This window comes from Salvelinus sp. IW2-2015, linkage group LG4p (genome assembly GCF_002910315.2).
Source record: "Salvelinus sp. IW2-2015 linkage group LG4p, ASM291031v2, whole genome shotgun sequence".
Lineage (NCBI taxonomy): Eukaryota > Metazoa > Chordata > Actinopteri > Salmoniformes > Salmonidae > Salvelinus > Salvelinus sp. IW2-2015.
In genome coordinates this window covers 9,308,550-9,331,494 of record NC_036841.1, presented here as the reverse complement: position 1 = coordinate 9,331,494, position 22,945 = coordinate 9,308,550, and the positions used below count along the sequence as shown (strand labels likewise).

The window sequence follows — 22,945 nt, the reverse complement described above, 5'->3', positions numbered from 1 at the left end:
AGGTATGAGACATACAGTTTGGTTTAATTCAGAATCTTGTGAAAATGATTATCAGTGGTCACATTGCCGTTTTTACTAGCCCCCTCATGCATAGTAACCCCACAAGAAGACTGCCACAGCCATCATAACCAGGGCATTAGCATCAACAACATTCCTCCAGAAGGGCTCCTCACTGATGTCAGGCAGCTCTTTGGATGCCTCAGTAACCTCCTCACTGATGTCAGGCAGCTCTTTGGATGCCTCAGTAACCTCCTCACTGATCTCAGGCAGCTCTTTGGATGCCTCAGTAACCTCCTCACTGATCTTATGCCGCTCTTTGGATGCCTCAGTAACCTCCTCACTGATSTCAGGCAGCTCTTTGGATGCCTCAGTAACCTCCTCTGCGAGCTGCTGATGCCACAGAACCAGCCAATGAGACAACAGATACCAGATTTGGGTTCTTCAGCATCCACTAACAAAGGAAAGAAATCAAAACAAGATTATGGGCTTGTTAGACTTTGCAGGTGAGTCAAGACTGACTGATCTACAAATCACCTTGCATAATAAATAACTACTCATTTTTAGATCGGTCAGTCAACTTACCCACAATGCATCATGGATTAGATCCGCTCGACTGCGCAGTGTGTAGTGGAAGTTTCTCATACCTGGGCTGTCAGACTTCTCTGCTTTTCTCCTCTGCCTCCCTGCGTGCTATCCTCCCCAGCACTTCAGTTCCATCAGACCTCACTCACAGAGCATTATATGGGGAGATGCATACCACCATAGGTTTATAGTAAGTTCTCATAATAGTGGGTAAGAGTCCCCTGCATTAATGATATGGATGCAGGCATTTGATAAAACAGTGTTGATGCAAGCGCTCACATGTTTGTTGTCTATGGCCAGTGTACAGTAGCTGACAAGCAGCACCAGGATGGAGGTGCAGAAGAAGAGGAGCACAGTGAAGTAGAGGTAATGGACCCCACACACCAGAGTGGGGCAGTCTGAGGGGAACCAAAACTCTGGCCCCACATCAGGCCCCAAAACGCCCCCTGAAAAAAACAAATGTCAATTTAGTACCAAAGTAATCAAAGAAAGAAAAGTTAATCCAGTGGTATGTCTGGGCCTGCATTGTCTCAGAGTAGGAGTGCTGATCGAGAATCAGTTTGGCATTTTTGATCAAGGTTTTATGAAGGGGGGTCTAATCTGAGATCAGCAGTACTACCTTCAGATGCCTTGTGAATACGGGCCCAGATGTCTCTCACACACATAGGGAAAGCATTGTTGATGTAGCCTATGTCATCTCACAACAATTTGCTTTGTAACTAGAAAACACACCCTCTGACCTCACCTGCTCATTGACCCTCTTCACAAACACAGCCAGGAAGAAGACTAAGTCGATGGGCGGGGCCAGGTAGCTGGTCACTGATTGAATGTAGTCAAACAGCTGACCGCTCTGGGCCGCCTGGACCACAGGGATCCAGCAGATACGATGACGAGGACCCACACTCAGAGGGCGAGACGGAGTGAGGCAGCCATTTTATTGGAGCATACGTTATATTGACCTACTCCAGCAAATGGTCTGGGAGAGCTGAACTTTTCTACATAAACCAAGTTTTCCTATTTAAACCAAGTGAAAAAAGGCCCAGACCTGCCAACGATCATGAGCTCGCTCTCTCTGGTCTGCAGTCTGAAGCGGGTCCATGGTGAACAGGGTACTGCTGCTGTTGAAGATGGAAGCCAGGGAGCTCATCAGGGCCGCCAGCATGACCGCCAGCATCAGGCCCCTCAGACCTGGGGGAGAGGGAGAGGAGACGGAGGGAGAGGCAAATTGTGTGTGTGTTAAAAAAAAAAAAAGTAATACGGTAAAAGTGTCACCCAGATCTGAGCAACTAGTTCAGCAGAGGAAAGAGACTTCTCACCATTGGGCATGACAGAGACCACCAGTTTGGGGTAGGCGATGTTGGAGCAGCCCACCTCCGTCCCACACACCTGCTTACACACCTCTGGCACCACACAACCCACCTCATCTGTCAACAGAGAGAAGACAAGCTGTTACCATGGAGCCCATAATGACAGGAGGAAAAGAGAGGGAACACCACACACACATATTCAGGGTAAAAGAGGTGTAACAAACTGTCTTTTACTGAGTCTTTTGCTGCGTGCTAGTTTCCCTGTTCATGAAACTCTCCACTCAACTCTGTGTCAATCCTATGATGGCATATTTTTGGGAACTCACTTGGGAAGAGCACGCGGCTGATCATTCCGGGGAACACCATAAGGAACATGGGGAGCAGTTTCAGGTATCCACACATGATGCAGCCCGCCTTCACATGGGTCAGACTGCGTGCCGCCAGGCAGCGCTGCACGATCACCTATAAACACAGACATGGGGGAAGATACCAGATCAACTCAACCAACGATTTAATCTTCCCATCTGATCCATGTTGTTTCACATCCATCAAATTTAAGTATCTCTCACCATAGCAAGAGAATGAGCAAAGCAGACATCAACATTATTTCAAATTAGATTGTCAGCAATGTGCAGTTTTGAATGGGTCATCTACACTAAATGTGAAATAAACCCACATATGAATTCCATCCACTGTGTTCCTATGAGCTTATTTACCTGGTCGGTGCACCAATACCAGCCGCCCACGATGGCGATGCCAAAGAGGACCCGCGGCCAGGGCAGGTCCCGGTCACGGGTCCCTAAGCAGCTGGAAGGCGTCGTCTTCGGGGTGAGCACTGGGGGGAGATGTTGTAAGGTGGTGCTCCAGGGACTGGTACGTGGAGGCAGTGCTAACCTGTACTATTTTTAGATGGCATCATGAGCAGCAAAGCAACCACACAACATGATGCTGCCACCCCCGTGCTTCACGGTTGGGATGGGGTTCTTCGGCTTGCAAGCATCCCCCTTTTTCCTCCAAACTAAACGATGGTCATTATGCCAAACAGTTCTATTTTTGTTCCATCGACCAGAGGACATTCCTCCAAAAAGTACGATCTTTGTCCCCATGTGCAGTTGCAAACCGTAGTCTTTTGAGCAGTGGCTCTTCCTTGCTGAGCGGCCTTTCAGGTTATGGTGATATAGGACTCATTTTACTGTGCATATAGATACTTTTGTACCTGTTTCTTCCAGCATCTTCACAAGGTCCTTTGCTGTTGTTCTGGGATTGATTTGCACTTTTCACACCAAAGTACGTTCATCTCTAGAGACAGAACTCGTCTCCTTCCTGAGCGGTATGACGGTTGCGTGGCCCATGGTGTTTATACTTGCGTACTATTGTTTGTACAGATGAACATGTACCTTCAGGCATTTGAAATTTCCAAGGATGAACCAGACTTGTGGAGGTCTACATATTTTTTTTTCTGAGGTCATGGCTGATTTCTTTTTGATTTCTTTCTTATGATGTCAAGCAAAGACGCACTGAGTTTGAAGGTAGGCCTTGAAATACATCCACAGGTACACCTCCAATTGACTCAAATTATGTCAATTAGCCTATCAGAAGCTTCTAAAGCCATGACATCATTTTCTGGAATTTTCCAAGCTGTTTAAAGGAACAGTCAACTTAGTGTATGTAAACTTCTGACCCACTGGAATTGTGATACAGTGAATTATAAGTGAAATAATCTGTCTGTAAACAATTGTTGGAAAAATTACTTGTGTCATGCACAAAGTAGATGTCCTAACCGACTTTCAAAAACTATAGTTTGTTAACAAGAAATTTGTAGAGTGGTTGAAAAACGTGTTTAATGACGCCAACCTAAGTGTATGTAAACTTCCGACTTCAACTGTACATATGCACGCCCCACTTTTCCGTTTTTTTTWATTTTTTACATTTTATGAGACAAGTTCTTTTTTTCATTTTACTTCACCAATTTTGACTATTTTGTGTATGTCCATTACATGAAATCCAAATAAAAATCCATTTAAATTACAGGTTATAAAGCAACAAAATAGTAAAAACGCCAAGGGGGATGAATACTTTTGCAAGGCACCGTTATAGTGGGTCTACAGTGAGGCTGGATCAAGGAAGTGGTTTACTAAAGGTGGTGGTGGATGCGAGAGGGAGGTTGGATGAAGGAGGGAGTGAGTGAGTGAGAGAGGGAGTAAGGAAGGGTTGCACTAACAGATCCACTAGACACAGCAACTAATTCCTCATGACCAGTTGAGTCATGAGTTAAAAATATTTATTAAAGTGTCACTCCACAATGATAGAATAGTTGACTATACAAAATACACATTTTAAAAGTCACATTGTGGACCACTCAAATAGAGTTGAGACACTAAATGCAGTCATAGTCAAAACATGGTACAGTATTTCATTTGGACGTACACTATCTATAATACATAACATCATCTATACATCATTGGTATCAGTTATTATACATTACGTCATCTATACACATGTATGCATAAACAAAAAGTACAGTAGATAAAAGGATAAAGAACCGATAAAGAAACATCTCCATTTCTTGTTACTCCGTCATGCGTTGAGAAACAAGTGGAGTCAACAAGATGGAATGTGTGGCACTCTGGACACAGGATTCTAAACTTACTGAAACCTGTGAGGCTGAAGGCGCCAGCGAAGATGACGAATGTATGGACGGTGTCTGTGTACATCAGAGCAGCTAGGCCCCCTAGTGAGCAAAACAGGTCATTACAGATGAACACATTTCAAGTTACAATGTCACATACAGTGAAACGCCTTTCTTGCAAACTCAAAACCCAACCCAATGTGTGCACACAGGGGGGGCCCCAGGACCGAGTTTGGGAACTCCTTATCTAGGACAGTGTTTCCAAACTCCAGTCCTCGAGTACCCCCAACAGCATACATTTTTGTTGTAGCCCTGGACAAAAACACCTGATTCAACTTGTCAAGGGTTTGATGATAAGTTGACAAGTAGAATCAGCTGTGCTTGTGGGTCGAGGGTAACAGACAAAATGCTTAAGGCCCTGTTTTTTCCTATGGTTAATCTTTTCCAAACATGACCTCTCTTTAATCGTGGACTGCCTTTTCTACAACAAGTAATGAAAGCGTTTTGTGTATAATTTGATCAAACAGATGTTACCTGTGACTGTGTACAGAGCTGTGATGGAGAGGAGGGCTATCACAGCCACATAGATGTTCCAGCCTAGAGCCTGCTGCATGAACACAGCCCCAGAGAACATGTTCACCCGGAGAGAGAGATGAGGAGACAGTCAGACTGGTCCACGGGTATGTTTATATCGCAATGCCTTTCATACCTCAATCAAACGTACAGAACTCAGGAGACTTAGAAATACCACAGATACTATCAATATTGAAGAAAATGTCATGATAAAGGACTGTGGGGGACGTTTATAGCATGTTACAAACAGTGCCACATATTGTTGTCCCAGACCAGGGCTCTCCAACCCTGTTCCTGGAGAGCCATCCTCCTGTGGGTTTTTGCTGTAACTCCAGTTGTAACTAACCCATCAACCAGCTAATAATTAGAATCAGGTGCACTAGATTAAGGTTGGAGCGAAAACCTACACGACGGTAGCTCTCCAGGAACAGGGTTGGGGAGCCCTGTCCTACAGAGATCTTGGTGAAGATGTAGAGGAACAGAGAAATGACGGAGAGGTACAAACTGATCCGGGTTCCCCCAAACCTCTTCTTCAGGTACTGAGGCATTGTAATTACCTAAGCAACAAGAAATGCAGAAATTACAAATGGACACAAATCTCTCCAGTATGCCATGTTATCATGGTCTTGTGTAACTTACCCCCGCTGTGAGGTAGACAGGGACAAACAGCCAGCCCAATAGGAGCACAATAAACAAGGCCTGGGTAGAGAGAGGGCTCCAATGTCAGAAGATTCTCAATTTCCTGATCAGCACATATTAGAAAGTATTGTCACTGTGTTGTGTACTCGAAACCCTGTAATAACATGTCATAACATCTTTTTAGGCGTCAAATTATACTTACATTCCACGCAAATCCCCCCACAGCAATTCCACCGGCTGCTCCRGTACCAGCAAGGCCCACAAAGCGACCACTACCAAAATGACTGGCAAACAGTGACGCTCCAACCTAGAGAGAGAGAGACGGGGGAGAACTGTTAAAGGAAAAACACATCGTCGTGATGATGTGGCATGTGACACATTGCTTCTTGAAAATCCTAGCTCTTGAAAACTTGTCTGCTGACATGCAAAACATTTTGGGACTAATGAAACAAAGATCAAAAGATTATTTTGGAGTGGTACTGTCCTTTAACTCACATACAGGCTGTAATGTATACAATGGGACTGGGCAAGACAAGAAAGGTGACTGCAAAAACTAGTGGAAGCAGAGTCCCAAAGGGTTAGCTGAAATACAGGTCAATAAGGGTTCAAATACAGGAGTTGGCAAAGAGGTTAAAGATGAAGTTGAACTCACTGGCCACCAAGTCATAGTCCTGTCAAAAAGTACCCTCCCACAGTGCCACGATTGGTCTGAAACATAGACTGGAAGACAGGACATTCCCTGGATGTAAGCCCTAAGCAGTGGTTTACCTACGTATGCCTACTCTACTGTATTGTAATTGTAAATGTCAATAAATAGAGCTATACAAATACCCAGTTTGACATAAGACATCATTATGATAAATTACACATGGAGAGAATCAGCTATAATTTCAAACTATGTAGATTCAAAACTAAACTCAGCAAAAAATGAAATGTCCTCTCACTGTCAACTGCGTTTATTTTCAGCAAACTTAACATGTGTAAATATTTGAATGAACATAACAAGATTCAACAACTGAGACATAAACTGAACAAGTTCCACAGACATGTGACTAACAGAAATTGAATAATGTGTCCCTGAACAAAGGAGGGGTCAAAATCAAAAGTAACAGTCAGTATCTGGTGTGGCCACCAGCTGCATTAAGTACTGCAGTGCATCTCCTCCTCATGGATTGCACCAGAGTTGCCAGTTCTTGCTGTGAGATGTTACCCCACTCTTCCACCAAGGCACCTGCAAGTTCCCGGACATTTCTGGGGGGAATGGCCCTAGCCCTCACCCTCTGATCCAACAGGTCCCAGATGTGCTCAATGGGATTGAGGTCCGGGCTCTTCGCTGGCCATTCCAGAACATACGCACAGAACGAGCTGTATGGCTGGTGGCATTGTCATGCTGGAGGGTCATGTCAGGATGAGCCTGCAGGGAAGGTACCACATGAGGGAGGAGGATGTCTTCCCTGTAACGCACAGCGTTGAGATTGCCTGCAATGACAACAAGCTCAGTCCGATGATGCTGTGACACACCGCCCCAGACCATGACGGACCCTCCACCTCCAAATTGATCCTGCTCCAGAGTACAGGCCTCGGTGTAACGCTCATTTCTTCGACGATAAACGCGAATCCGACCATCACCCCTGGTGAGACAAAACCGTGACTCGTCAGTGAAGAGCACCTTTTGCCAGTCCTGTCTGGTCCAGCGACGGTGGGTTTGTGACCATAGGTGACCTTGTTGCCGGTGATGTCTGGTGAGGACCTGCCTTACAACAGGCCTACAAGCCCTCAGTTCAGCCTCTCTCAGCCTATTGTGGACAGTCTGAGCACTGATGGAGGGATTGTGCGTTCCTGTTGTAACTCGGGCAGTTGTTGTTGCCATCCTGTACCTGTCCCGCAGGTGTGATGTTCGGGTGTACCGATCCTTTGCAGGTGTTGTTACACGTGTTCTGCCACTGGGAGGAAGATCAGCTGTCTCCCTGTAGCGCTGTCTTAGGCGTCTCACAGTACGGACATTGCAATTTATTGCCCTGGCCACATCTGCAGTCCTCATGCCTCCTTGCAGCATGCCTAAGGCACATTCACGCAGATGAGCAGGGACCCTGGGCATCTTTTTCTGGTGTTTTTTGGAGTCAGTATAAAGGCCTCTTTAGTGTCCTAAGTTCTCATAACTGTGACCTTAACTGCCTACCGTCTGTTAGCTGTTAGTGTCTTAACGACCGTTTCCCAGGTGCATGTTCATTAATTGTTTATGGTTCATTGAACAAGCATGGGAAACAGTGTTTAAACCCTTTACAATGAAGATCTGTGAAGTTATTTGGATTTTTACAAATTATCTTTGAAAGACAGGGTTCTGAAAAAGGGACGTTTCTTTTTCAGAATGAAAAGAGGTAAATGCTGGTCTTGTGGGTTTATGTAGGCTACAGACCTGTAGACAGATACAGATAGGTGTACTACTAACCCAGACGCCCACTCCAATGACCAGAATGAAGTAGCCGATGATGACCAAGATATCAGCTAGATTATTAATGGTCCCCTTCTCTGGTGTGGTTTCAGATGAGGGATTCTCCATTTCTCAACAAAAAGGAAGAAAGGCGTCAACGGCCGTAATAATGTCAAACCAAGGGATATCAGTCCAAGACTTGGAGCAAAGGATAATGATAATACTAGTGTCTATTAACTAGAGGGTTCACATTCTAACAGCCGATAAGGCATAAGAGAAGGTGAAGGAGGAGAGAATGGTCAGAGTGGTTGGTCAGGAAGACCTTTTGGTCGCCAGAAAAGGGGGCTGATTCAGAGGTTTATTAATGACAGTAATAATTAACGCCTAGCCTCTTCAATGTTCACTTACAGTACACACACGGTTCAGTTCTAGTAAAATAAACTCCATTAGTTCAGTTCAACCTATCGTAACATGTCAAACAAATTTGATTTTCTCTTCCGTGTGCAAATTATATCGTAACTAAATTAAATGAATGTTACAGGTGTTAACCTTTGGTTTATCGTGACCCAAAATATGCCTAAAGCACAAACAAAGACCAGATCCGCTGTCCTGTCGGTCTCTGACCAATGGTTTCACCCCCACCCTGCTGGAAATGTGGAGGGAGACTACGAGATGTGTGCGTGCATGAGTGACTACAAGACCGTCCATTCTAATGTAAATCTGGTTTATGATTTCTTCTCTTTTAGTAACATATGCAAAATGACAGAAGGACAAACGGACACATGGACCTGTTGTCGTAGCCCAGAGGAAAATTGTAAAACAGGAGAATAATCCCAAAAATCTTAAGAAAACATTCCTTTAATCTTTTGATAGCATAACTGTCATCAAATTATCAATTTGACTTTCAGTTCAAAAACATACATCAGATTACATCAGTCAGGTGACGTTTCTCTTAAGGGGTGTGAGGGATTGGGGGGGGACTCCCCTGTTGTTACATACCAAAATCCAACATTCACACCCCAACACACATACACATTTAAACTCCGAATATCTTCACACAGCTCTATAGACCAAAGGGGCGTGTTCAACTAAAATCCAAAATAAAACAAATAGGTGTCAGGTATTCTGGCGGATCTGCCTGCTCTTGCGGTAAGTAACCCATGCATCTGAAAATTAAATAAAACATCATTTGGCGACAATAATGATTACRAAACCACATTATCCCCTCAGATGATAACACTATATCTGATTGGAGGAGGATAAGTGTTAGGGTGAATAGCGATGAAGAGAAACTGACCAAAAATAACAAGTGACTGAAATCTAGGTCATGTTTATTAGAGCATTAAATCAAAAAAACATTACAAAACATGTTGCAATGGAAAATGAAAATGAATGTTTAGGTTATTGGACAAGTCCTGGTAGGTTGTCCTTCCCTGTTTCAGTTCATTTTCTTCCGTTTCGTGCCTAATGAACATGGCCCTGGAATCATTGAAAAGTGAAAGACTAAAGTTACATACATGGGATGCTTTAGTGAATTTCAGAATGTCTGGAATAGAAAAGGCAGAAATAAAACAATTCAATAAGCATTCGCAGCCAGTCATCCAAAACATAGTCCTATGCAGTCGTTAAATTCCTATAGAAGGCTGAGGATGTGTGTTCAACAGGCAGACAAGTTTCAAACCATTTAAATGCATTCAAATCATTTTTGTGAAGAACTTTAGTGTTATTGTGGCATACGGTGGTTACATTCAGATGAGAGTCCCCTTCCCCCCCACTGTCTCAAGTGTAAAAAGTTGATAACATTTCATTACTGAAACCCCATGAATGCTGGTCTTAGCCACAGCTCATTAGTCCGGCTGTGGCTAGTCATCATCAGGATTGCGGTCCTCCCGAGCCAATCTCAGCCGGGACAGGATGTGTTTCTTGGGGAACTTGAGGGTGGTACAGCCAAATTGGCTGACTCCCCCCGTGTCTCCGGGTAGTTTCTCCCGTCTCTGGACCCAGCTGCGCCAGCCAGGCTTCCAACAGTACACACTGTCATAGAAACGGGAGCCGTTCTCCCCGCCCAGGACGTATATCCTGCGTTTCCACCTGGCTACGCCCCCGGCAGCAATCCGCCTGGGCAACCCCGGGAAAACCACCGGACTGGGGGCTCGGTCACTCCCCCCGCCCCCGCCCCTCTCAGACACCACCGCCCCTGTCACCTCCCTTTCCACCCCTGTGCCCCGGCCCTCCCTGAAGAACAGCACCCGCCCCGTGGCTTCTAGAGGTTCCAGATGGGTGTAGTTTCCATCTATAAACTTTGTGGCGTCCCTCATGTAGCCTCCAATGGCACAGACCCCTCCCCGCACCGCCACCCCCCCGGCCAGGCAGGTGGCGCCAGAGTCCAGTCCCACGCGGGTCCACGAGTCAGTCAGGGTGTGGTAGATGAGCACGCCAGCGTGCACCACCGCCCGGTTCTGCTCCAGCGTGGTGCCGCCCAGCAGGTAGATGCGGCCGCGCAGAGCGGCACAGGCAAAGGAGCGCAGTGGCAGGGGCAGACGGGGCCCGGGGCCCCACTGGAGAGAGGCCAGGTCCAGGATTTCACAGGAGTCCAGCATGGCTCCTCTGTTGCAGCCCCCCAGGGCGTAGAGTGACTCCCCACAGCCCARCAGACCCAGCATGGCCCGGGGCTGCACCATGGGCGACCGCTCCTGCCAGCGATCCAACACAGAGTCATACTCATGGACCTCCGTGGACACCGTGCCCCCYCGCAGAATGCCCCCCGCTACGAACAGCCGCCCCCCAATGGCCGTGCAACCTGGGCACAGCAGAGAGCCCAGGGCAGCCAGCTTCTCCCATTTTCCTGTGCGTGGGTCAAAGCAGTCCACCGTGAAGTCTCTCTCGTTCAGCGACTCGTCCTCCCGTGGCTTTAGGTCCACACACACTATCTTCTTCTCGAACATGCCTTCCCGGGGCCTCAGCGGGCCCCCCAGGCCCTCCCCGGCCGCCGCAGGGCCCAGCTCCTGGCTCAGCCGCTGGCTCTCCTCCAGGGACAGCAGGCCGGGGCGGAGGTGGTGGAGCAGGGCCGGCATGTGGCTGTAACGGTCCAGGGGCTGGTGCTCGGCCCAGCGACGAGCCGCGTCATAAACCTCTGCCTCAGAGTCTATGCCCAGGCGGTCAGAGCCCAGCAGGCTGCCCAGGGTACCTGGGTCCAGCAGCAGGAAGTCCTTCTGGCGGGCCACGCGTGGGAAGTGCTGGGCCACCAGCCTCAGAGAGGCCCTCAGGAGCAGCTGGTCGTGGTGGGAGCGGGCCAGAGAGTACATGCCCAGGCAGTTGTCCACAGACAGGTGTTCAAACAGGAACCTACAGACACACAGATGTTTGAGGATGGAAAACCAGACAATAAAAGAAAGATGGCTTTTTAAAATGCTATCAAAACTCTGTGGCAGTTACTGAACTGCATATGCTTAGGAGTATGAGCAGCATTCTGGACCGGGGAAAATACAACGCATCTATATCAGGCAGCACTGACTATATAGTTACCTGGAGCACAGGTCCTGCAGAGGCATCACTTGAAGCCGATTGGCCGCCACAAACAGGTCCTCGGCCGTGTCCAGGCAGAGCCCCGCCTCCCCAGTGTAGACAAACTGGATGACAGTCTCCATGACTGACGGCGTCACCTCCTCCAATCGAATCTCAGTGAGGCGGGACTCCACCAACGGGCTAGTGAACATGGCACGGAAATACGGGCTGACCGCTGCCAAGAGGACTCTGAAGAGAGGCAGAAGCACGACGTCATTCACATAAGGGTGAGATAGGGTGTGACTACAATGAACTGCAAGAGACTAGAGTACTGAAACAGCAGTAGGCATCTAAGTGTGTGTAACATATTCCTGTGTGTGTAGCAACATGCACTGTCTGGATGTAGTACACTAGAATTGAGAGAAGGTCATTGACCCCACCTGTGACACATAAACCTCTTCCCCTCCACTAACAGAGTGACATCACACAGCTGCTGAGCATCCAGTAGCTGCTTCAAGCCTGAGGGAGAGAAGAAGTAAAAAGTAAGGCGAATGAGACTTACAGTACCATTCAAAAGTTTAGACACACCTACTCATTCAAGGGTTTTTCCATTATTTTTACTATTTTCTACATTGTGGAATAATAGTGAAGACATCAAAACTATGAAATAACACATACGGAATCATGTAGTAACCAAAAAAGGGTTAAACAAATCTAAATATATTTTCGATTCTTCAGTGTAGCCACCCTTTGCTTTGATGACAGCTTTGCATACTATTGGCATTCTCTCAACCAGCTTCATGAGGTAGTCCCCTGGAATGCATTTCAATTAACAGGAGTGCCCTGTTAAAAGTTCATTTGTGGAATTTATTTTTTCTTAATGCGTTTGAGCCAATCAGTTGTGTTGTGACAAGGTAAAGGTAGGGGTGGTAAACAGAAGATAGCCCTATTTGGTAAAAGACAAAAGTCCATATTATGGCAAGAACAGCTCAAATAAGCTAAAACGAAGAGAAACGACAGTCCATCATTAATTTAAGACATGAAGGTCAGTCAATATGGAAAATTTCAAGAACTTTTAAAGTTTCTTCAAGTGCAGTCGCAAAAACCCGTCAAGCGCTAATGAAACTGTCTCTCATGAGGACCACCACAGGAAAGACCCAGAGTTACCTCTGCTGCAGAGGATAAATAAATTACAATTAACTGCACCTCAGATTGCAGTCTAAATAAATGCTTCACAGAGTTCAAGTAACAGACACATTTCAACGTCAACTGTTCAGAGGAGACTGCGTGAATCTGGCCTTCATGGTCGAATTGTTGCAAAGAAATCACTACTTAAAGGACACCAATAAGAAGAGACTTGCTTGGGCCAAGAAACATGAGTAATGGACATTAGACCGGTGGAAATCTGTCCTTTGGTCTGATGAGCCCAAATTTTTGATTTTTGGTTCCAACCGCCGTGTCTTTGTGAGACGCAGAGTAGGTGAACGGATGATCTCCGCATGTGTGGTTCCCAACGTGAAGCATGGAGCAGGTGGTGTGATGATGTGGGGGTGCTTTAATGGTGACACTGTCTGAGATTTATTTAGAATTCAAGACACACTTAACCAGTATGGCTACCACAGCAATCTGCAGCGATACGCCATCCCAACCTGGTTTGCACTTAGTGGRACTATCATTTGTTTTTCAACAGGACAATGACCCAAAACACACCCAGGCTGTGTAAGGGCTATTTGACCAAAGAGAGTGATGGTGCTGCATCAGATGACCTGGCCTCCACAATCACCCGACCTCAACCCAATTGAGATAGTTTGGGATGAGTTGGACCACATAGTGAAGGAAAAGCAGCCAACATGTGCTCAGCATATGTGGGAACTCCTTCAAGACTGTTGGAAAAGCATTCCCCATGAAGCTGGTTGAGAGAATGCCAAGAGTGTGCAAAGCTGACATCAAGGCAAAGGGTGGCTACTTTGAAGAATCTCAAATATATTTTGATTTGTTTAACACTTTTTTGGTTACTACATGATTCCATGTGTGTTATTTCATATTGTTGATGTCTTCACTATTATTCTACAATGTAGAAAATAGTAAAAATAAAGAAAAACCTTTGAATGAGTAGGTGTGTCCAAACTTTTGACAGGTACACACACATATATAGGCAGCACATGATGAGCTCTCTGAGTAACATGACTGATGCAATCATTTGGACGTTCCCATTCTACCATACCATGTGTTACGTAGTCTCCTAAAGGAGTGGTGCTGTCGTCGGGAAAGTCCTCTTCTTCGGAGTCGCTGTCCGAAAGGGGCTCCCCACCCCCACTATCACCGTCCTGCCAGGGCTGTGGCCGCCAGGTGATTGTTCCTCCACGGACTGCACTCATCTGGAAATAGTCAAGAGTTAACATAGATAAACAGGAATATCAGGAACCTTTAACAACAAAAAACATTTCTGTCAAGGAGCCAGATACACAAGATGGTGGCCAGTTATAATTACAATTTGATGTAGATAGTAGAGGTCGACCGATTAATCGGAATGGCCGATTAATTCGGGTATTTTTGGACACCGATTTGGCCGATTTTTATTTTTWAAATTATATTTTTTTACACCTTTATTTAACTAGGCAAGTCAGTTAAGAACACATTCTTATTTTCAATGACGGCCTAGGAACGGTGGGTTAACTGCCTCTTTCAGGGGCAGAACGACAGATTTTTACCTTGTCAGCTCGGGGAATTCAATCTTGCAACCTTACAGTTAACTAGTCCAACGCTCTAACCACCTGATTACATTGCACTCCAYGAGGAGCCTGCCTGTTACGCGAATGCAGTAGAAGCCAAGGTAAGTTGCTAGCTAGCATTAAACTTATCTTATAAAAAACAATCAATCATAATCACTAGTTAAACTAGTAATATCATCAACCATGTGTAGTTATCTAGTGTGTCCTGTGTTGCATATAATCGATGAGGTGCGTATCGTTGCTCCAATGTGTACCTAACCATAAACATCAATGCCTTTCTTAAAATCAATACACAGAAGTATATATTTTTAAACCTGCATATTTAGCTAAAAGAAATCCAGGTTAGCAGGCAATATTAACCAGGTGAAATTGTGTCACTTCTCTTGCGTTCATTGCACGCAGTCAGTGTATATGCAACGGTTTGGGCCGCCTAATTTGCCAGAATTTTACGTAATTATGACATAACATTGATGGTTGTGCAATGTAACAGGAATATTTAGACTTATGGATGCCACCCGTTAGATAAAATACGGAACGGTTCCGTATTTCACTGAAAGAATAAACGTCTTGTTTTCGAGATGATAGTTTCCGGATTCGACCATATTAATGACCTAAGGCTCGTATTTCTGTGTGTTATTATGTTATAACTAAATCTATGATTTGATAGAGCAGTCTGACTGAGCGGTGGTAGGCAGCAGCAGGCTCGTAAGCATTCATTCAAACAGCACTTTCCTGCGTTTTGCCAGAAGCTCTTTGCTGTGCTTCAAGCCTATCAACTCCCRAGATTAGGCTGGTGTAACCGATGTGAAATGGCTAGCTAGTGAGCTTGATGCGCGCTAATAGCGTTTCAAACGTCACTCGCTCTGAGACTTGGAGTAGTTGTTCCCCTTGCTCTGCATGGGTAACGCTGCTTCAAGGGTGGCTGTTGTCTTTGTGTTCCTTGTTCGAGCCCAGGGAGGAGCGAGGAGAGAGACGGAAGCTATACTGTTAACCTGGCAATACTAAAGTGCCTATAAGAACATCCAATAGTCAAAGGTATATGAAATACAAATGGTATAGAGAGAAATAGTCCTATAATAACTACAACCTAAAACTGCTTACCTGGGAATATTGAAGACTCATGTTGAAAGGAACCACCAGCTTTCATATGTTTTCATGTTCTGAGCAAGGAACTTAAACGTTAGCTTTCTTACATGGCACATATTGCACTTTTACTTTCTTCTCCAACACTTAGTTTTTGCATTATTTAAACCAAATTGAACATGTTTCATTATTTATTTGAGGCTAAATTGATTTTATTGATGTATTATATTAAGTTAAAATGAGTGTTCATTCAGTATTGTTGTAATTGTCATTATTACAAATAAATAAATAAAAATTGGCCGATTAATCGGTATCGGCTTTTTTGGTCTTCCAATAATCGGTATCGGCGTTGAAAAATCATAATCGGTCGACCTCTAGTAGATAGATCTAGGTAATCTATCTAAGAGTAATTAGAGGGTTATGGTCAAGATCAACTTCTAAGTCCTTAATGAATCGTATCCAACTCTGAGCTAAAGGCTGAATGAATGTCTTGCAAAGCTCTAAGGTACCATTCCCTAATCCTCTCTCTTATTGGGAAAATCAACAGGGTACATTCAGGAAGTGACACAAAATGACAATAATGTTGTTGACGTTACCTTCATTAAGGGGAGACTACCCTACTTGGTGGTCCTGTCCTGGGCTCTGATTGTGTGGATGTCACCAGGGGCCAGACAGTTACTGTTAGTACCTTCTCCTTTAGGCCCGATTGTCTGTAGTCAGTCAAAAAGGGAAGCTGACAGTTGACATCCGTGTGTCCCACCCTCCGATCCGCCTTGCCTGTCCTGGTTTGAGTGAGTACGGCCTCCAGTGTGGGGTGCAGCACGGCTCATGGTTCTCAGAACCACCATGCAGGCTATAACAACAGACCGCCCGGCGGCGGCTAGCTAACGTATGTTAGCAACTGCTGAATGCAGCTCTCTAAAAATCATCCGCCAAAGCGTCCCTTTCTGTCTTATCAGGGGAATTAGTCAATCATGGCATAAAACACAAACAACTCAAACACATTACGGATGTAAAAAAAAACATAAAATACTGTTTTTCTTGTCCCGGAGACCTGCCTGACTGTTGTCGGCCGCACAATTCACTCGTCTCCCTCTCTGAACCGCATTACCGCAATGCAATGGTTCCGCTAGTCTCATTGGCTAACCTTTGAACCAGTGCACGGATGTGACGTTTAGTTTTGAACTCGCTCGTGCTCCTTATTTTATAACTAAAGCAAATGTAAGCAATATTTTATGTTTTTCGACTTTATAAACACACAGTCAGTACATTACATTTGTTACAAATATTGTTCATAGAATTTTTATTAATTGGTTGTCTTATTTGGTTCCGCCTCTATGTACCAACCTACTTCCGCGTTGAAACATGGCGACTTGCATTGGCATTGCTGTTCGGCTTGGCACATTGAATGTCTTAAAACCTGTTTCAAGACACTTTACAAGGCAGGGGACAAACGTATTTACCCCCAGCCGCTCCACACATGAGGTGCGAAGTAGTCTGTACGAACATGTCCGCGATGGCTACAGTGACAAGCCAGACTTGGACATGCGACTTGTGTGCGAGGAGACTGACAAAGTCATTGCCAATGTGGAGACTCGGAAAGGGGACCTACGGGGAGCAGATGTCAGGGAGATCGTAAGCTTTTCTGTATATACCATCTCACCACACCATGTTGAATACTGTAGATGTAGCCTAGTCACATGCACTTTGCATGCTCTCTTGACCATCAAGTCATTAAAGTGTATTTGATGTGCAAGAGAGATTGCCTCTGTGCTTTCATATGCTGTGTGTCATTTTCCTTTTACATTTAAGTCATTTAGCAGATGCTCTTATCCAGAGCGACTTACAAATTGGTGCATTCACCTTATGATATCCAGTGGAACAACCACTTTACAATAGTGCATCTAACTCTTTTAAGGGGGGGGGGGGGGGGTTWAGAAGGATTACTTTATCCTATCCTAGGTATTCCTTAAAGCCTTGAAGTACATGCAGGCGGTGTAGCCTACTGCATTAGTATCAAGCACATTGCCTGATCTCTATTGGCCTATTTTAGGGGTGTGTTTCTGATGTAAGTGTGTGCTGCAGGTGTGTGTTTGGCAGCAACTTGAGGCAGTGCGAAAGGAAATCTCACAGCTGGAGAAGCAGAAGAAAGTGATCAGTCATAGAGTTCGGGCTCTTGTGGTCAGTTGATATGTTGGCAATGATACCAATACCTGTGCTTCAAAAAAATAATAATGTTATGATGAGATATTATTTTGTGGAATTATTGTGATAAACATTTCCCTTCTCTTCATAGGATCAGAATGACAAGAAAGCCCTATCTAATGTAAGTTCTGCCTTGYCTGCTGTGGCCTTATGGTATTTGCACTTAACATCAAGGCTGAACAGAGAGAATACCCTTTTGGAGTAAGTAGCTCCTTATTTTGTTCAGATTCCTGAGTTCAAGGAGGCTACGAAGGAGGGTCGGGAGATCCGCTACCGGCTGAGCCAGCTTCACCCCGGAGAACACTATGGCTGAGCCCTGAGGCTGCCCAACACCACACACCTCGATGTTAGAGAATCATTCTGAGAGAGACCTATGCGTATAGACCTTTAACTATAGGGAGACATTTTTGAATACCTGGTAAAGTCAATAGTTTGGAACGCCGGTTTCATCTTCAAACTTCCCATCTCCCTCTTTCAGCCAATTGGAGATTAGAGTCTGGCGAGAGTAGTGAGGAGGCGGAACAATACAATTACATGCTGTCCTCATGATCTCATCGACGTACAAAGTAGGGCAGTATTTGATATGCAGTTGTCTCTGACCTTTTTCATCAGAGTTTGACTTCAAACCCAGGAGACACCTAGAGATCGGGGAGGAGCTTGGTCTTATCAGACAGAGGTTAGGCACACTGGTCTGCTCTCTGGCTTTTGTTCTCTCTTCCTCGTGTCGCTCTCTCTATACCCCTGTCTCTTCATGTCACTCTGCTTACTCTCTCTCCTCACTGTTTATCATCTTTTTTTCTCTTCATGTCTTTCTCTTTATATCAACATTTCTTCTCTCGCTCTCTCTCTCGTTGTTCCTCAATACTATCTCTCTGTTCATTTTGATCAGTTGATCCTTCAGTCCCAGTATTCTTGGCAAAGGCGTACCGGTGAACACATAACTAAACCTCATCAACAGTGCAGCCAAACAACAGGGGCTCACCAGCGTTATCCTCTGGTATTGTTGTTAACAATATGTAGCCTAGGGCTTGTCATTAGTAAATGGGTGCTTAATATTGTATGAGTTGTTTCTTTGTCTAGATTTTTTTTTTTCTACAGCAGGTGGCCAGGGTCTTTGCTAGATTTTCAGATTAACAATCTTTTGTTTCTAATTTTCCCTTGAGATTAATGTCTTATCTTTATATATATAATTGTTTTTACTTAAGTACCAACTCTCACCCTCTGTAATTTCCAGGTGAACAAAAAGGGGAGCAGTCGTTGGTAAAGTCAATAAAAAATCTATCCGGTTTATTACAAGTTGCAGCAGGGAGACACCTCCAGCACAGAAGCAGAGAAAATGTCTAACTGGCCTGCACTGAGAAGGTCCTTATATCCTCATCAGCAGACAACTGTTCTGTAAACACCAGCCTGAGAGGCTTTTAGGAGGTCAAAACAAAAGGCAGTGACTTTGTCAGCTGCTACAGAATCGCACTGTTTCACAGAATACAATAATAATCAGCATCCTCGGTCCTTGTATCTCCAGTCTCGCGTCATCAATCAGTATCAAGTAATTCAGAACATTTAGCTTCAAGTTTAGTGACCATCAACCTGCACCTTCAGTGTAACAAATAGAAGACTGGAAATCATGTGTATTACAGAAACTCCAAATATGCTTAACATTGTCTAAATTAAATATGAACTTTAGTCATCTAAAATATTCCTAGTGGTTAGAGCGTTGAGCCAGTAACCGTAAATGTTGCTGGATCGAATCCCCGAGCTGACAATGTAAAAATATTTTGTTCTGCCCTTGAACAAGGCAGTTAACCCACTGTTCCCCGGTAGGCCGTCATTGTAAATAAGAATTTGTTCTTAACTGACTTACCTAGTTAAATAAAGGTTAAATCATGTGGTTTACTCCGATCTTCTCTCTGCAGGCGTCTTGCCCATGTCTCAGGTCATAGGTCATACTATCTAAGGGGAGCGGGGGCCAGACTCCAGTCTGCTCTACAGAACTTCGCCCTGGAAACACTGCAGCAGCGGGTGTGTAAGATACCCTTTGTTCGACTGTGTTATTAGGGAGAATAGATCAGTATATCTGCAAAATGTGTGATTATCATTTCAGATTCTGAGTGTTTAATAGTCACATGTACAAGGTTGCAGGTGTGATTGCAGGGTTTCGAGCTCCAACATGCAGGACTAAGTGAAATAAAATAATGAAAATGATAATAAAATAACTATAGAAATAGCACGATATATATATCATAACAACTGTAGCAGTGATGAATAAATACATGTCTCCCTACTTTGAAAGCAAATACGTTTTTTTCCTTCTCTCTCAGGGGTTTATACCTATGGTTGTGCCAGACATGCTGAAGGGGGCTGTATTTGTGAGTATCTGACTCTATCCTTCATTTACACTACAGTATGCACTGCAGACATGAATCCATAACAATATTCAAACTGGAAAAAGAGAGTAACGCATTCAGAGATTAAGGTGCGATGTGTGTACCTAGTAGATSTGTGTACCTAGTAGATGTGTGTACCTAGTAGATGTGTGTACCTAGTAGTGAGCCAGTTTTCACAAGTAACATTTCTCCAAACTGACACGTTCTCTCTTTCTTTCTCCGGAGACTCTCTCACTCTCTCTGTCTTCCTCTCTCATACACACAGGAGGGTTGTGGAATGCAGCCCCATGCCCACAGGTCTCAGGTGTACTCTCTGGACCCCGCCTGCTTCCCTGACCTCAACCTGGCTGGCACAGGGGAGGTGGGCATAGCAGGTGAGGCCATGTATGAGTTAGGCTGTGATGGGGAGGTCGTGGGGTGAGGTCATCTGTGTGGGTGAGAATGGACAGGCCGTGGAAAAACCTTAATGATATACTAGTGTGCCGTTGTTGCTGTAACCAGAAAGTGTCCTTTTCTCTTCTAGGTTATTTTATGGACCATGCTGTTAACTGGAAGGACCTTCCTGTCAGGTGAGGCACTTTATTTGTAATACTGTACGTTTGGTTTGCTGACAATCCAGTGTAACATATACATGTACCCCCTATGTGTTTTTATTAGCTGAATGGACTGGTTTCTCCATTGTAGGTCTGTGTGCAGTAGCACATGTTACAGGGCTGAGACGGACACAGGCAGAGAGACTTGGGGCCTTTACAGAGTACATCACTTCAACAAGGTAATAGGAAACAAAGCCAAATCTTATAGAATCAACCAAGGACCATGTTGTCTGCCATATTTGATGCATGGTGTTAAAGTACCCTTGTGTTCTCATCCTCTGCTCGTGTGTCTGTCCAGGTGGAGATGTTTGGTGTGACTGCAGATGAGACTGGGGAGGAGAGCTCTCAGATGCTGGAGGAGTTCCTGTCCCTGCAGAAGGAGATCTTCTCCTCCCTGGAGCTCCACTATAGGTCAGTGCTCCTCTCTGGCTCTCTGCATACACTCAATGTGGCTGGATAGATGCATACCTTATGCTTTGAGTCATACACTACAGTGTATTTTGCCATTTGTACACACCATAGCCATATATTTACCTATAAATATGTTATTTGTGCAAATACTCACACACAGTATTGATTTTACTCATTAAACCCTAGCAAGAGTGTTTCTGTAACCGCTGCGTTCTCTCTACCTGTAGAGTACTGGACATGCCCACCCAGGAGCTAGGTCGCCCAGCACACAGGAAGTACGACATTGAGGCCTGGATGCCAGGGAGGGACAGCTATGGCGAGGTGGGATTGATGGCACAACTATGATTGGTTAATCATATCCTGGATGAATATTGTTTTTGTTTGAAAATAATTTCTCATTATTGCTCTGTCAGAGCATTGGGGTCGGTTTTGTTATCCAGGCTTGATGTTTTTGTTTCTCCATTGGCTTGCCTTAGATCTCCAGCGGGTCTAACTGTACAGACTACCAAAGCAGACGCCTCAATATCCTATATGAGGGGGAGGATGGTAGCCTACACTACGCTCATACGGTGAGACCAGGAAGGGGGATATTCTGTATGTTGTGAGATTCAGTATTTCTGATGCACTAAATGTAATACAAGAACAGATTAACCATTTAAGTTTTTTCTAATTAGAAAATGTCTAATTCTTTGTGTTCTGGTCTAGGTGAATGCCACAGCGTGTGCTATTCCCCGTACTATCATTGCTATACTGGAGACTCATCAGACCAAGGTAAGAGAGAACGCCGACTGTATCCCCAATACTATTGATGAATCCATTCACCCATCATGAAAACAAGTGTCTCTGATAACATGCTACTCTCTATATCTCACTCACATGTCCATTTTCAGGAAGGGACGGTGTTAGTGCCTCGTGCCTTGCAGCCCTTCCTGGGGTTGGAGGTGATTGAAAAGCCCAAATACATTCCTTTGAAATACATCGGACCAAACCAGCCCAATCGCATGCCCCGCCCTGTCCCAAAGCCCAGATGACATCATGCACCAACACACTTACATCAGGAGAACTGAACCCTTTTCCATCTGCGTGTTTACTTATTCTGTGTTGCTCTGCCGTGTAAATATATTCATGTCATACTGTTTGTGAATGTGTGTCACGATGACACTGTATCATAAACTGTCCTGTTCTTGTCTGCAAAAAAATTAAACGGTATTAAATTAAACAAAAATGTCATTTTCTCACAACTCATGTTGATCATTAAAACAATTCAGGATCTGCAACCACACAGTAGGCTACTTTCAGAGAACACAGTTCCGCTCTAACAAATCTAGACGCTTTTATTTATGCTTTTATATGTAAATATACTCAAAAACAACATCTTATGGCAAATAAGTATTTCAGATCTGGTGGTTTTATTCATTGGACCCCTGTTTATGCCCCACATAGGTGCAGTGCTTGCTCTGTCAGAAGCGTATCATTCAGGAGAGGGAACACAGGGTCCTTCATGTCCACTGCCTGGAAGTACTAGCACACTGGAATTCCTGAGTATAGAGGCACAAAACATTGCTGTAATGACTGCGTTCCTATCCTTAATGCTGGGAAATGGATTAGAATAGAATTGGTAATGAAGCCCAGAGGTATAATGTGCCCCTTTCCAATAGTCAGAAAATACAGGCAAAGATGTGGACAAAATGCTGTGCCCATTAGGCTGGGCATTACATGTCATCAACTCTAAATGTGTAATTAATTGTGCTAGATACTCCTATAATTAAACAATAAGGCATGAGGAGGTGTATATGCATGATGCAAAGCGGAGTGCCTGGACACAGGCAGCCATGGTATATTAGCCATGGTATATTGGCCATATATCACAAA

General features: G+C 44.7%; 2 protein-coding genes and 1 pseudogene across 2 annotated transcripts; 1 reads left to right on the top strand and 2 right to left on the bottom strand.

The window, feature by feature from the left end:
• Positions 1-84: 84 nt before the first annotated feature.
• LOC111957064 (sodium/glucose cotransporter 2-like) lies at positions 85-6,412 on the bottom strand (annotated as a pseudogene).
• A 2,591-nt stretch (positions 6,413-9,003) lies between these two features.
• On the bottom strand, positions 9,004-16,614 carry si:dkey-260j18.2 (kelch-like protein 12). The gene is made up of 5 exons (XM_023982196.2): positions 16,077-16,614; positions 13,890-14,043; positions 12,106-12,184; positions 11,687-11,914; positions 9,004-11,506 (listed from the first exon to the last, which is right to left on the bottom strand). The coding sequence occupies exons 1-5, from the start codon at positions 16,080-16,082 to the stop codon at positions 10,024-10,026; spliced, it is 1,950 nt and encodes a 649-aa protein (XP_023837964.1). The 5' UTR covers positions 16,083-16,614; the 3' UTR covers positions 9,004-10,023.
• Positions 16,615-16,811: 197 nt separating this feature from the next.
• Positions 16,812-22,308, top strand: sars2 (seryl-tRNA synthetase 2, mitochondrial). The gene is given in 16 exon segments (XM_023982207.2): positions 16,812-17,115; positions 17,566-17,661; positions 17,777-17,806; positions 17,912-18,031; positions 18,164-18,193; positions 18,261-18,361; positions 19,599-19,704; positions 20,004-20,051; positions 20,335-20,443; positions 20,593-20,638; positions 20,754-20,841; positions 20,961-21,073; positions 21,301-21,394; positions 21,550-21,642; positions 21,779-21,844; positions 21,964-22,308. Coding segments are annotated over 16 exon segments (1,551 nt in total). The 5' UTR covers positions 16,812-16,845; the 3' UTR covers positions 22,105-22,308.
• Positions 22,309-22,945: the final 637 nt, after the last annotated feature.